At 40.4% G+C, this 14,316-nt stretch overlaps 2 protein-coding genes across 2 annotated transcripts in view; one reads left to right on the top strand and one right to left on the bottom strand.

Moving 5' to 3' along the window:
* DAB2IP (DAB2 interacting protein) overlaps nucleotides 1-541 on the bottom strand; it is a 210,444-nt gene extending 209,903 nt beyond the window's left edge. Inside the window, exon 1 of the mRNA XM_027470777.3 lies at nucleotides 407-541. The gene's annotated coding sequence lies outside the window, so the exon portion shown is untranslated. The remainder of the gene's footprint in view (nucleotides 1-406) is intronic.
* Nucleotides 511-13,334, top strand: STOM (stomatin). The gene is made up of 7 exons (XM_027470783.3): nucleotides 511-671; nucleotides 5,747-5,850; nucleotides 6,751-6,820; nucleotides 7,714-7,796; nucleotides 10,587-10,790; nucleotides 11,321-11,455; nucleotides 12,287-13,334. Exons 1-7 carry the CDS (start codon nucleotides 623-625, stop codon nucleotides 12,479-12,481), a joined length of 840 nt encoding a protein of 279 aa, XP_027326584.2. The 5' UTR covers nucleotides 511-622; the 3' UTR covers nucleotides 12,482-13,334.
* The last annotated feature ends 982 nt before the right edge of the window (nucleotides 13,335-14,316 follow it).

Below are 14,316 nucleotides of genomic sequence, written 5' to 3'. Positions count from 1 at the left end.
ACCTGAAACTTGAGGTGTATTTCTCAGAAATGGTTATTTTCTTTAGGAGTGTTTCAATTCCCCCCTCATTTTGGACACACGCTTTAGCTGGGCCTCAGAAGGAGGCACAGAATGCACCAGCGCATAACTCCTTAAAAGGAGTGGATAAAAGCAAAAACCCATGAATTTGCACACTACTCCCAACTCATCCTCTCACACGAGACCCACCTTTACCCACTAGGAACCAGAGGCTCCCATTCCCACCTCAACCTGAACGCGAGGCCGGGCTCAAACCTTCCTCCCCCCACAGCGACCACCCCTCAGGACTCCCCCTTTTCCTCAGGACACCCCCTGCCTCTGGCCCTCGTCCCTCACACCCCTGCCTCCCCTCCGTGCCTCCGGGGGCCGTTCACCCCCTTCCTCACACCTCAATTCCCCCTCTCCCTGCCTGTGAGGGGCGGGCGGGGTGAACCGAGGCTCGGGGGTTGGGGTCGGTGCCCCCCGGCTCCTCACAGCACCGGGGAGCGGCGCTGAGGCGGCAGCGCGCGGCCCAACGGCTGCCACCGCCCGCGCCGCGGCCCCACCCAGGTGGCGGCCACCCCCAGCACAGGGCGGGCCGGGCTGAGGAGAGGCGGCAGCAGCCATGGCGGACTGCGAGATGGGGTCGGTGCCTAAGGCGCTGCGACATCGAGGTAACGGCGGGGCGGTGGGAGGGGAGCACGGCCCCCTTTCGGTTTATCTGCTTCGTTTTTATTTTTAATTATTATTTTACTTTTCTTTCTTTCTTTCTTTCTTTCTTTCCCGTTTGTCGCTGAGCGAAGTTCGCAGAGCGAAGTTAGCGGCTCAGAAGAGCCTCGCCGCCCCCGGGGCAGCCCCCGCTCCCCTCAGCCCGGGCGGCCCCGCGCCCTCCCGCTCCCGGCTCCCCTCAGCGGGGCTCCGGCCGCTGAGACGCGAAGCGGAGCGGGCACACGGGAGGGGAGCCGCGGTCCCCGAGGAGCCCCAGAGGGCCGGGGGACGGCTTGTTTACCCCGTTAGTAAACCCTCTGCGCTGCATTCAACTTTCCCTTCAGTAAAAAAAAAAAAAAAAAAAAAAAAAAAAAAAAAAACCCGAACCATAGCGTTTTTGTGGCACGGTCAGGTGTCGGTGTGCTAGAGGATGTTGCCTCGCGGGTGATGCGCTCAAATGATGCAGCTGGTGGTTTTTCTCTCACCGAAAGCTGGAGCGTTTTCCTGTTATGTTCATACTGCTGAAGAGGGGTGACTTAATTTAACTTTTGTCAGCTGCAACTGGAGAAGGAAGCACATGTGTGAGATCCCCCTGTGTACAAGGGCTTTGGCTAGGCAGACCATGGTGTATAAATACCCGTAGATTTCTGTGGCCCGGTGCCTCATGGCACACGTTTTATTCTCGTATCCATGCCGAGGCCTCGCATTTCATCCCATAGCTACATTGGTTAGGATACCAAGCAGCACTTGCTCTGACCCCAGTCTCATCTGGGCTCTGCCAGCCCTTCCCTGCCTTGCTGCCAGTGTTTCTTCTGTGGTGTGCTGCGTTGTTCTGGAGGCTGAGGCTGGCCAGCAGTTATTTTTGTCATGATAAAGTATCTACAGAGCAAGTAGGCAATAGACGTAATTTCGGTTAACGAGACATGATGATTTTGGCTGTTTCCCATGTAAAAAGCTTTGAAATGCTTTGAAAAAAAAAATGATTAGTTCTCATTGAAAGCAGTAGTTGTTGTTTGCTAATTAGCAAATCCTGGAATAACTGTCACGCAATAACAGTACTGAGTCATTCTCGTACTGCCCTGGATTTCAGAGCAGCAGCGTGAAAGTGGAAGTGCCCATCTGGTGCTCCAAGCCCTGTGTGTGTTCTGTTGTGTCTGGTGGTGCTTGCTCGGCTGTGGAGGAAGGTCCTTTCCCACCACAGCACCTGGGAGTCATAAAATCATTAAGGTTGGAAAAGACCTCAGGTCCAACTGTCCCCCTGCCTCGCTATCACCCACTAGACCACGTCCCTAAGCAACAGGTCCAACCTTTCCTTAAACACCCCAGGGACTCCCCCACCTCCCTGGACAACGCAGTTGTACACATTCTTGCAATTGGACAGGGATGCCTTTGTTCCATTTGTGTGTGCTCAGGCTCTGCAGAAGGGAATAGATCTCCAGTGAAGGGCATGCCACACCTAAAGCGGTCATAGGAGAACTTCGCCCTTTCATCTCAGTTCCTGGAACTAATTGTTTGTAATAAATTGCTAATACTGTTTGATGAGTCAAGTGATGATTCCTGGATACAGCAGCAGTAACTGTTCCAGTCAGCCTTAAAGGGGTCCAAGGCTAATTCAATTAAGATGTTTTTCTTTTTTTTTTTTTCCCTTGTGGTTTATTTCCTAAAGATACATAATTTATTGCAGACTGTCCACAAATAGGATTCTTTGATAAAATTCATGTCTGAGTTTAGAGTTTCTTGATAACAAAAGAGCAAGACTATTGTTAGAGTCCGGAAAAAGTGGATAACATTTGAACTGAAGCTGTGGGGCGTGTAACTCAGCACTTGGGAGAATCAAGCAGCAAAGAAGAGAAGTTGAGAAGCTAAAGTCACTGGAAATTAAAAAAAAAAGAAAAAAAAAAAAAAGGACTGTGTGATGTTAAATAAGGTGGTTTTTTTTGTTTGTTTGTTTGTTTTTTCCCCTTGGAAGGAGTAAATTGCATCTCCCCTTTATGAGTTTAATCATATAACAGTATCAGAAATCTCACATGGGGATCTGTCAAGAAGCAGAACCCAGTTCTTTAGTGTTCCCAAGCAGAACTCCCAGTACAGAACCAATTTTCCTTATTTCTCATTCTAGCTCTCTTTTGCTGATCTTGAATTCTACAGATGCAGCTAGGAAATTAGACAGGCCTTTTTATTGTTGCTTTGCCTCGAGATCGCAAAATACACTGCAAGTCTGTCTTCAGTAGTTCTGTAGTTGTTTTGCAGACATTTTATGAAAAGAGCATCTCCCCGAGCTGTTGCTTGTCACTGCCTGCCAAAACAAAGACACATTTTATCTCCACTGAAGGGTGCCCGTATGGAATGGGTGAAAGCAAAAAGTGAAGGAGGGCTGGGAGGAAGTCTGCTGTAAGCCAGCACTTTGTGTTGTGCAAAATCTTTTTTTTTTTTTTCAGTAGGTTGGGTGATCAGGGATATGCATCATGCACAAGAGGTGCATCTGAGGCTGTGCGTTCCACCTGCATTGTCCCTGTCAGTCTCATTTTGGTGCTGTTGAACTTGCTGCTATGTAGAGTGCTGTGTTGATGGGCCTGACTGAGAGCAGCTGACAAGTGGCCAGTTGCTGAAGTTATCCAAATTCCATGCATGAGATGTTCAAGAATTGCAATAATAAGCTCATTGCATGGATTCCAAACACGCTTCCTGTATTTCATATGGTTTTTCACGAGACAGCATTTCACATGTTGTGAAATATACTGGATGATTGGACAATAATTTTTGCTCAATAAAATGTGCTTACTTGAGATCTTGAAATTGTACATTACTTGAGTTGTAACTTCCACCTTTGGGTTCATCAGGGAAGCAAATGTACAAATACTTCTTTTAGCGGTGTGGTTCAAGTATGAGCAGATAATTGGTGCAGTGAAGCTTTGATGGTAAGCTGTAGAGTAGAACTGAAGCAGGATCCTTGGCTCCTTTAGGTTTATGAAAATTAGCAAATGAAAGAGAAAAGGAAACTTTTCCTCTTTAATCAGTGTGGGCTTTTTATGGTTTTAGGTTAGCTAACACCTTGTTGCAAAGCAAGAGGTAATTTTCCCTGCAGTAGTGAGTTTATAGATGTTGCTTAATGCCAACAGCTACCTATACAGTACATATGGGTGTGAAGTATTCCAGGTAATGCATTTCTGTGGCTTCCTCAGAAGACCTGGAAATGACTCCTTTAAGCTGGAATTTCCATTACGTAACAGGAAATTGCAGGGCAGTATCTTTAGGTAACTTTCCACAGAGGAACTTTAAAGTGACACACAACATGACATGCCTCCCTGAGGGTTATTACACTGGCATGTGAAAGGGATAAGATACCAATGGCCTTCAGGTCTGAGTAACTTTGTCGAGTTGAAGATACCACGTGAGACAACAGTTACTTTCCACCGCTTCCGTATTCTGTCTTACTTGAAAGGCTCAATGGCAGAAAGGCTCACAATCTGGGAAAAAGAGGAATGGAAACTTTTATATCGGTTCCCAATTATTTTGATGACTTCTGTGACTTCAGTCAAGTGTTGCGGATCTGAATTTGCAAAGCATTTGCTATTATTTGCATTCAGGGTTATCTAATGACTCATCTGTCTCACTTCCCTCTTCATTCAAGGCTGAATTCAATTGTGGGCACCACAAAGTGCTTATGCCCGTACCTGGAGTTGTTAGAATTTTTCAAAGTCAAGATTTTGCTTTATAACAAAATGGGTTCTGCCCAGAATCTCTGTTAGGGTAGAGACTTGGAGACTTACTTATTTCTTACCATTGGCAAGTTTTGTTGTAAAAATGGAATTATAATTGTTTCTGGTGAGTACAGGGCAGAATTTATTGTATAATACCAGGTAGAACTAAACAGAAACTTGCAGGCTCATTAATTGAATTTCTGTGCTAAGCAAGCTGCTGAATGCAGTGAGGTAGGTAATTACTCCACGCCTTTTGTGGTGTTGATCAAGTTAGGATAATGATCACATATCTGTAGCACTGTAAAGGTGTATTTACAGTTCAGCAAAATTGGGAAGAGTGACCCCAAAGCAACTTTCTTTTATCTAAATGTGAGCTGTGTGTTTCTGAGCTTTGCAGGGATTTTTTTGGCAGCATACCTTTGGCTTTTTAGCAGCTGGGGTGAGAAGGATGGATGTCAGTATCTCTAGCAGGAATGTGATCGTTGTGTGTTTCACCCTGGGATGTCCCCGCTTGGCAGTGGGCTCCTGGCAGCCTGTTGGGAGTTTTAACTGGCAGGAAGGGAAACTTCCTATCGCTTCATGAATGCTTGACAACAAATCGTGGCACGTTGCTTTTTTTAGCTGTATAGTATTTGATACCACTAGCTCTTGTTTGGTGTTTCTAGAAATACCTTCAGTCGGTGTCATTCCTGACAGAGCACTAGCGTGTCTATTTTCTAAGCAATAGGAGTCTTTGGACAAGAAATTTTTTACAGAGACCTTATTTTACAGTCAGGTAGTCTTTCACTACCTCTTATGCTACTTCCTAGATCAAGCAATACTGAGAGTGCAGGTTTTCTCAGATCTGCATCTATGACAATTGGAATATAAACCAAATTTTAAATGTCCTATTGCTAGACGGGCCACAGGGTATTTCAAGCTCACTCATTATGAAGCAAGTGTTGCTCTGACTTCTTTAGCTCCTAAAGGAACAGGATTTCTACTGCTGCCTGTATGTCATTCTGCTAGAGAATGCTGAGGAAGAAGGAAGCATTTGAAAGCTTGTATTGAAATCTGTTAGCTCCAGGTGTGGGTGTGAAAGTGCATACTTAATTCTGCATGAATGTGACTTGAAGCACATCCTGTCCTCTGCTACCTTGTGCAACTTGAGAGCAGTGCAAACAAAAGCAGAATTTGCCTTTTAATTTGGCTTGATCTAAACCTAATGAGTTTGGCAGTAAGAGTAATGTTAGCAGTGACTTATTCAAGGACTGTTCAAAGTAAATATCCCAGTGTAGGTGCTCTCCTTAACAAGCATTCTTTGTTTTAAAACTCTGAAAATTTCTGCTCTTTTCTTCCAGATCAATCCAATGCTGGCCTTGGTGTGTGTGGATGGATTCTGGTGATAATTTCTTATATTTTAATTCTTGCTACATTTCCCATATCGATCTGGATGTGCATCAAGGTAAAATTTTTCACTGCTAAGCTGGATTAAAACTTTAAGCAGTACAGGTGCTTCCCAGTGGTTATTATTGTTCACTATCATATTTATTTTAAACACAAGTGAATCTATTCTCTCTTGGACTATAGCAGAAATGTTTCTGTATGTTAATCTTCAGATCAAAGAGAAAAGTGCTATTACAGTGTTTAGTCAAAATGATTTTTGCATGGGCATCTTTACTGTCTACCCAGTTGTCATTTGTACATAAGCTAGTTGGGATATCAAAATAATTTGTAAGAACTCATAGTTAATCTTGGAGGATTGTTGTTTTGTTTGTTTATTTGTTGTTTTTATTTTTTGTTTTTGTTTGTTTTAGTATTAAGATCTCTATATATGTATGTGTGTACATATGAAGTATATAAATATGTGCATATATATGCATGTGTGTACATGACAGATTCTTAGAGAATGTGTCATTGTGAACACCTCGAGCTTGATGTTTCCAGACCTGAGAGAATAACTCCTGCTTTGTTTTTCCCAATATACCCCATCAGAATTAGAATTGGAAAATCTCTGCTGGATCACATCTACTGCGCTTTGTTTTCTTGTTGCCAGGATATTTCCGATGGCTGCTTTCAGTGCTTGGTCTTGCCCAGATGAAGTGTTGTTGCTTCTGCTATTGACAGGTGGTGCTATAGTCTGAAGAATATTTCTTCTGGAACATTTTTCTCATTGTTCCTTTTTCTGTTTGCTTTTTAAAAGTAAGGGTTAGGCTAAAACTCTCAAAAGCAGCCAGTATAGAAATGAAATGCGATGCGTATTAGATAAGAGACTTAAGACTGTCTTAGGTTGCTGTATATTTGGTTTGTAATTCGTGATGCAGCTTTTGGAAACTCTTGCATGATATCCAACTATTTATTACAGGTTGTAAAGGAATATGAGCGAGCCATCATCTTCCGACTTGGACGCATCAGAGGCGGAGCAAAGGGACCGGGTATGTCCTGGAGAGCATTCTTAATATTTGTGCTAATTGAGTCATTGGCAAAATAATAGCTGTCTGGAGACATGGAGTTAGGCTTCTGAATGGGTTTCTCAAGCATTTTGTAACTTCAGTGGCAAGATACGTTATCTATATGGGGAAGGTAGTAAGCTAATTATCTGTGAGCCTTACCCAGATCTCCTTAGTTAATGCATGGTCTTCAGGTAGAATTAAAAGCACAGAATAGAAAGTGAGGAATAGCGGCATCAAGTGTGCCATTTTAAAAACAAAAGTTTTGCATTTCAGTTAAAGCCAAAATGGGTTGAAAGCCATATCATTCTTAAAAAGAAATAGAAGCAATTAAACTATATGTTAATTTTGAAAAGTTTTCTGTGCATATTAAAAATTCTCATGAGAAAGAATGTGTTTTTCAGCTATTGCTCCTGATGTTCAAAGTGATTAAAAGGGGCAATAACTTCTCCCTTCATTTTAATCTAGATTTTGGGATATTTTCATAGTGCTGTAATGTTGAAGAAATAGTGACCCACCAGAACAAAAGGAGGTTGATAATTTTAGGCCCCACAAGTAACTATGTAGGACAAGGTTTGAAAAGTAGCTCTTAGCAGTTCTTTTGTTTTTTGTTTATTTTTTGGGTTGGGTTGGTGTTTGGTGATTTTGTTGTTGTTAAAGCTCTCTAAATAAGTTAGAGCTGAATAAATTAAAGCTTCTCAGCATACTTTTCTTAAAATCTTATCCTGGCATGAAAGCCACCAGTGAACATGCTGCTGAGCTCATTATGAAGAGGGCTGTACAGCTACAGTGGCTGGACTGAAGCTTATTTCTGTAGCTAGTGCCATCTATTTTAATGACCCATTTTTGCATCCTGTCTGATGGATTTTTTTGTACAGGTTTGTTTTTTGCCCTGCCCTGCACAGACAGCTTCATCAAAGTTGATATGAGGACCATCTCCTTTGATATTCCACCCCAAGAGGTAAGTTTGCAATTGCCTTTGTATCTGCTAAAGTGTTTTTCCTTTGTTTTTCCTTTTGCCCTGTCAGTATTGGGTAGCATGTAGTTGTCATGTAGATTTCTTGCTTCTATTTGTACAAGGAAAATGTATTGTGACGAATACATGTTGAGTGGTATTACTAAAGGCCATGAGAGAAGATCCCTGAAAGAAAACAAGTTATGCTGTCCTCTAAGGAGCAAATAAGATAACTTAATACTGCCTAAGAGCTAGAATGGGAGAGGTTTAGAATCAGGAGTGCTAGACTTCACGCAGCATTCTCTAGTCATTTCTGTAAAATCTGAACAATTTCCAAAAGAAGCAGTGATCTTTTCCTTGCCAATTAAACTAGTTGTATGAAGAAGCTAAAATAATGGCATGAAAATATTGCCAAAAGCTAATAATAGAAACTTAAGGTGATGGTCCACTCTCTTACATGGGTTTTGTGTATGCGCTGCTTCCATGTCCTGCTACATGCAGGAACATATGAAGGTGACTACACCTAATGTCGTCTGGTATCTTCCAGTTTGGAGGCTTTAAAGTACAAAAAGTTTCTTGTCATTACTTGCTTGTTTTTACTTGGACATCTTAATCTCGTAGCAGAATCTCTCAGTAGTAGCGACCTAGCTGAACTAAGTGATGCCAACAGATAGCAAAAGAACAAAAAACTAGCCTTCTAAAAATGTCATCGAACAATTGTGTGTTTCTGTTATAACTGTATCCTCTATGTATCTGGTATGTTTTGCAAGACAAAGATACTTGACGCAACCTGTCTAGTGCATCTGTTTCCTGTCGTGTTTGCCAGCCAGTTTATTGCTCATCATTAGTTGTAGATTTAGACAGATGGCAGCTGTCATAGCATACTCGAAAGGGTAATTGGTAGAAACCTAATCAATGGCAGGCATAATGTGCTTGCAACTGCAGATGTACCATTAGTGAAGTTCTACGGTTTTTCTTTTGACTTGATTAAATTATGTTTGGAGGTTCAGGTTTGCTTGTTTTCAGTAGGTGAAAGCAAAAATATATTTTTATTTGTACTTGAGTTCTGTCCACACTACTCATTCTTTGTTTTCACATGCTATTATGAAAAGCCTGCTAACATAGATTGTGGAAGCACAAAACTCTTGAAGGTTAAGTATCTCACTCCCCACTCTTGTCAAATAATAAGATCCTAATCTTCTAACACAGAATTAGAACACCTCTTCTCATGGTCATGTGCATTATTTCAGTATCTTTATAACTAAACTAAAATATAATTAATATTAACAATAGCTTCTTCAGTCACTTACCCTCTTTTAAACTGTCAGGAATATCTGTCTTTATCTGTGCAAGTACATCTTTTATTTAACATGCAGGTGCTAAATTCAGTAAATCACTTGAATCTAGCTCTGAGGATGTTCACAAGTCTGATTTTTCTCTACAACTTTTCTAGAAATCAACACGTATCACCACTTATAATTTAGTAGTGTAAGGTGGCATTTCAATCAGAAGCACCTCCAAGAAGGAAAATGAACTGCTAGATAAAAACATTTCTAATGAAATGTAGAAGTAAGGCTGACAGCCATGCAGCTGAAATGTATTGCTTTTGGATAAGCAAAACCAATTTTTTAAGTAGCTAGACATAATTCAGTCAAACCTTACAGTGTTTTCTAAAATATCTCATGGGTGTGGCCCTTTGTTTCTCTGGGCTTTGTGATACACTGACATCTTTCATTCACAAAGCTTTTGCAATTCAATAAACTAACTTACACGGTCACTGCGGTGTTAAGAGTCTCTGTTCTTGGCTGTTCCTATGGAATGATCCCTGAATTGCCTTCAGCTGCAGTCACACCTGTAGAATGGAAAACTCATTTGTGCTCTTCTTTCAAAAGTACAGCTGAAATACACTTCCTCTTCCCTCACCTGCTTTTTAAACAGGTTGCCTGTTTTGCCCTTGTTTTATAAGCTGACACACCTGCACAAATGTGCCTGCTAAATCTTCAGTCTTGTGACTGAAGTTAAATACAAGTAAAGATCTCATATATCCTGTATTTGCAATGATACTTATTGGCCTATTGTTCCCTGTACAGAAACATAAAATGAGCCCCTCTCAAAAATGTTTCTAGGGTGTGGTCTTAACTAGAGTACTTGAACACTTTTTGAATGGAATGGTCCTGTATTTTTATCTCTGCATTTAAACAAAATAACTTTTGGATTGCTAATGTTCTTAGAGCCTGTTAGCTTGGTCCTACATTATGCATACCTCTTGTGTTCCTCTACAATCTGCCACTTTTATACATTTGATATTATAAGCCTCACTGAAATGGGGTGTTTTTGGGTTGTTTTTTTGTTTACTTTTTTTTTTCCCACCTAGATATGATACATTGTTAGTTTCAGCATAACAGGCTAAAATTGCCTAGCTAAAAGCACATGTTTTGATGCAAATTATTCCTCGATATTTTTTTGTTTGTTTCTTACGAGTTGTAAATCCCTCTGTGAGTTTGGAGAATTGACTTTGAAAAAATGTAAAGGGAAAATTAATGGAATTAATTTTTCAGTGAGGAGTGTTCCAGTACCATATTTAGTCTTAGCTTGAAAGAGCTGTGCAGGAAGGTTTGTGCATCGGTATGTAGACATGTTTATATGTACCATACATGTATAAGACCTGTGGTTTTTATGATAATTGCTTTACCCTGGAAAAAACTAGGCATTTACCCAGTAAAATAAATATGTAATTAACATTATGTTCAATAAGTGTATGCTTAATTATTACATGCTTCTCTCGTTGCTTTTTAGATCTTGACCAAGGACTCTGTGACAGTTAATGTAGACGGAGTGGTTTATTACAGAGTTCAGGACGCTGTCCTTGCTGTAGCAAATGTCACAAATGCCGGCTCAGCCACGCGTCTTCTAGCACAGACTACCTTGAGGAATGTTCTGGGGACCAAAAATCTCTCTCAGATTCTCTCTGATCGTGAAGAAATTGCACACAGCATGCAGGTATGAGGAACTTTATCTAAGCAATCAGTTACCCAATCAGTTATACAGTAATCCCATGGATAACTTACATGTCGGGACTTTTTTTTTTTCTTAACCTTATAAGTGATAAGTCAAGTTTTGATTTGGAGCTTTAGGCAAAACCCTATCCACAGCTATTGGGATGGCAGTCAGTCAAACACAAATGAGTGAGTACAAAAAAAATGGACCAGTGGGGCTAATAAACGGGAATGAGGAATTCATGAGAGGAAGCATTTTCTGGATTGTTATACTCTACTGTTGAAGGAAATTACACCACAGACTTCCTTTCATAAAGCTTTTAAATTCCTTTCATAAAGCTGTCCTTTAAGTAGTTGTTTACAACAGTTATGCTTTTACAGTTATCAAAGCATACCATAAATACTAAAATCATTAAATAGACAGTCCAGGAATTCTCATTCTTCAGTTCATGTGGTTTGATAGTCTTTCTTCAAATTTGGACATTTGTTTGCAGCCAATTAGATGGCTTAAGTTAATTGTCATGCTTTAAATAGGTTACGCTTGATGACGCAACAAATGATTGGGGCATTAAGGTGGAACGTGTGGAGATCAAGGATGTGAAATTACCTGTACAGCTGCAGAGAGCAATGGCTGCAGAAGCAGAAGCTGCGCGGGAGGCAAGAGCTAAGGTAATAACATCAATACTTTTATTTATTTATTTATTTCCTTCATAGATAACTTAATGTGGTATTTTGGAAAGTGCAGATTCTCTGCAAAAGTGGTTTGTGGCAACTAGGAATGCAGGGTAGGATTTGTGTGGATTTGTTAAGTGCTTGTTCAGTTTCATGTTGAACTTGCGGCTATCATTTAAAAACGCAGAATTCCAATTCTTTATTACATTCCTAGATCACATCTTAAACAGAACAATTTTGAGCACTGACATGCACCAATAACTTCAATAACTTACCTGTTAAAAGTGCTATTCACTATCTAGCTGTCCTTTACAAATATTCAGAATATATCGTCCCAATGCAGAAGAGCCTTGCTTGTGAAGAAATGCACGGCCACATATCTGTTCCTGATGAGCACGTATTTAAAAAATAATGAGGGAATAAAAAGGTATTTCCCCAGTAAAGAACCACACCATTCATCCATCAAGCCCTTTTCGGAGAGATGTATGGGGAGTACCTTCTTTTTTTAGGAGGCTGTGTTGAAAGAAGCACAAAAGCAGGGATTTTCTGAAAATACACCAAATTCAACGTGTTGCATTTTCAAGACTTAACACTGCCAATTTTTGTAAATGGAATGGAAAAGAGGCATACAGGGCCTTGAAGGCAAACAGAAGTAGCTTATATCTAAGGGAGAGAAAAGGCAGAACCAATGAAAGAAGACAGTAAGGGGAGGTCACTTGATCAAAGTGATAAGCTATATCTTTTATTTATGACTTAAGGCTGAAGTCATCTGACAAACTTATAGTTTATCATTGTGTCATAATTCCATTTAATTAATTCCATTTCTAGGTAATTGCAGCTGAGGGTGAAATGAATGCTTCCAGGGCCCTGAAAGAGGCATCCATGGTTATCACAGAGTCACCTGCTGCTCTTCAGCTGCGTTACTTGCAAACTTTGACCACCATTGCTGCAGAAAAGAACTCCACCATCATCTTTCCATTGCCCATAGACTTGCTGAAGGGCATCATAAGCGCAAGAGGCTAGAGATACAGTGAGAAGAAGGAATTCTTTTTTCTTTCGCTGCAGTGAATGTTTGCAGCACTGAATTGTTTGTTACAGCTTAAGGCAATGTTAGCAGAGGGGATTTGTTGAGGAACCCTTTTGTTGTTGTTATACTGTGTGATAAAATGCATATGCAATGTTTATGAATATGGACAATCAAAATACTTGAAACTGAAAATCTCTCCAAGTTAGTAAAAGTAGGCTGTGATCTTACATAAACATGTATCCATACTACACTAGGTGAGAAAACTACATCCTATAATCTGCTATAGGATATTATGCTATAATCTATTCTATAATCCTGTTTTCAACAAGTATATAAAAGCATTTGTGGTAAAGATGGGGAGATGATCCACCATTTGGAAAGAGAAGTATTCCTTTTAATAAAAGGGTCTGCACTTCTGTAAAAGAAGTGAAACAGCTTTAACTGCACTCTCTTAGAGTGTAGCTATATGTGATGAAGTCATCTTGAGTGTTGTCATACGAATTTGTTCTCTAGTTTACACTAGGAGAAAGAAGAGAATTTGACATAGGAGTGAATACTGGGTACTTCTAAAAATCAGGCTCATGCTCCCTAAGATAGTCCCCCATTTGTGAGAAACCATTATTAGCCAATGTTCCTGAAACGGAGCTTTCCAGCTCTGTTCTGCCACACAGGAAGGCATAGGCATGCTGTAGTTAAGGATACAATATGCTTGCAGTTACTGATGGGCTGTACAGTTGTTACGGTGTTGTACCTATATAGATTTTTAACTCTTAGAAAAGTCACTGTGTCTGCCTTTATCTGTACATCTTCTCAAAAAAATGATTAAAAGAAAAATAACCAAAATTGTGACTCCTGTTGTAATTAGACTTCTTTTCTTGACCTAACTTTAAACATACTTGAAACACTGCATTTTATCCAAGTCTAAAACCTGCTAGCCTAGCAAACATGGTATCTTAATTAGAGTGGGGTTGTTTAACAGAAGATTCTGTACCACATACATATTAAGCAAACAAGTGATTTACCTGTTGATGCTGATGTGAGCAGACTTGTACTATTAGCTGTGATGCAAAGGCTTATACTTCATACCAGAAGCATAATCTTCAGTTCATGTAGTCTTGAGCTACAAGTCTGTTAAACTTTATTCATATTTTGCACCTGTACAGTAAATGTAATTAAAGATTAAAATGAGGTAAGAATTAGTCTGCGTGGCAGGGATGTTCTTTAGGCGGGATGTTCTTTAGGCTACCGCTATCACCCAAGTTTGTAATCTGATCCTTAATTATTGGGAGATAAGAATGAAAACAAAAAGCTGAGATCAATTATTTAAATGCCCTTGTTCTGTCACTGGCCTGTTTGCTGTGAACTTCTCTTTCCTCCTCTGTACTGAAAATCAACATACCCGGTTGCAGGTGTTGGTTAGTATTTCAGTTAATATAAGCTTGACTTTTGGCGGGGGAGTAAATATGGTTAACAAAGATGTAATAATTAGCATCATTGTTTTCACACACTTGCTGTTAGGAACAAAACTACTGCACAGCTTGACATTAATCCTTGGGGAGGATGAGTGCATCTCCTCACTGCTGCTGGCCACCCCTGTGAATTGTTGTTGATGAGAGGGACATGCTTTTTCCTTTCATCCTGAGTTAAACAAAATGCTATTTACTATCGTATGACTTTCTAAAAGAGAATGATACTGTGAATTTCTCAGGATCTTAAATGCCAAAAGTCCTGGGGAGCAGAAAGTAAACTATCTCTACCCCTCCCTCCCCACACATGTCCTTTCTGTAAACATTTACCAAAAGTGCATTCGCAAGAAATGGCACAAACAAGG

Source organism: Anas platyrhynchos, chromosome 18 (assembly GCF_047663525.1).
Source record: "Anas platyrhynchos isolate ZD024472 breed Pekin duck chromosome 18, IASCAAS_PekinDuck_T2T, whole genome shotgun sequence".
Taxonomy (NCBI): Eukaryota; Metazoa; Chordata; class Aves; order Anseriformes; family Anatidae; genus Anas; species Anas platyrhynchos.
Note: the sequence above shows the minus strand (reverse complement) of the source record. Positions and strands in the feature narration are given on the sequence as shown.

Coding starts and splice junctions, on each gene's coding strand:
- STOM (XM_027470783.3), top strand. CDS start 623: ATGGCGGACTGCGAGATGGGGTCGGTGCCTAAGGCGCTGCGACATCGA. Junction 5,851..6,750: donor CGATCTGGATGTGCATCAAG/GTAAAATTTTTC, acceptor TATTTATTACAG/GTTGTAAAGGAATATGAGCG. Junction 7,797..10,586: donor TTGATATTCCACCCCAAGAG/GTAAGTTTGCAA, acceptor GTTGCTTTTTAG/ATCTTGACCAAGGACTCTGT.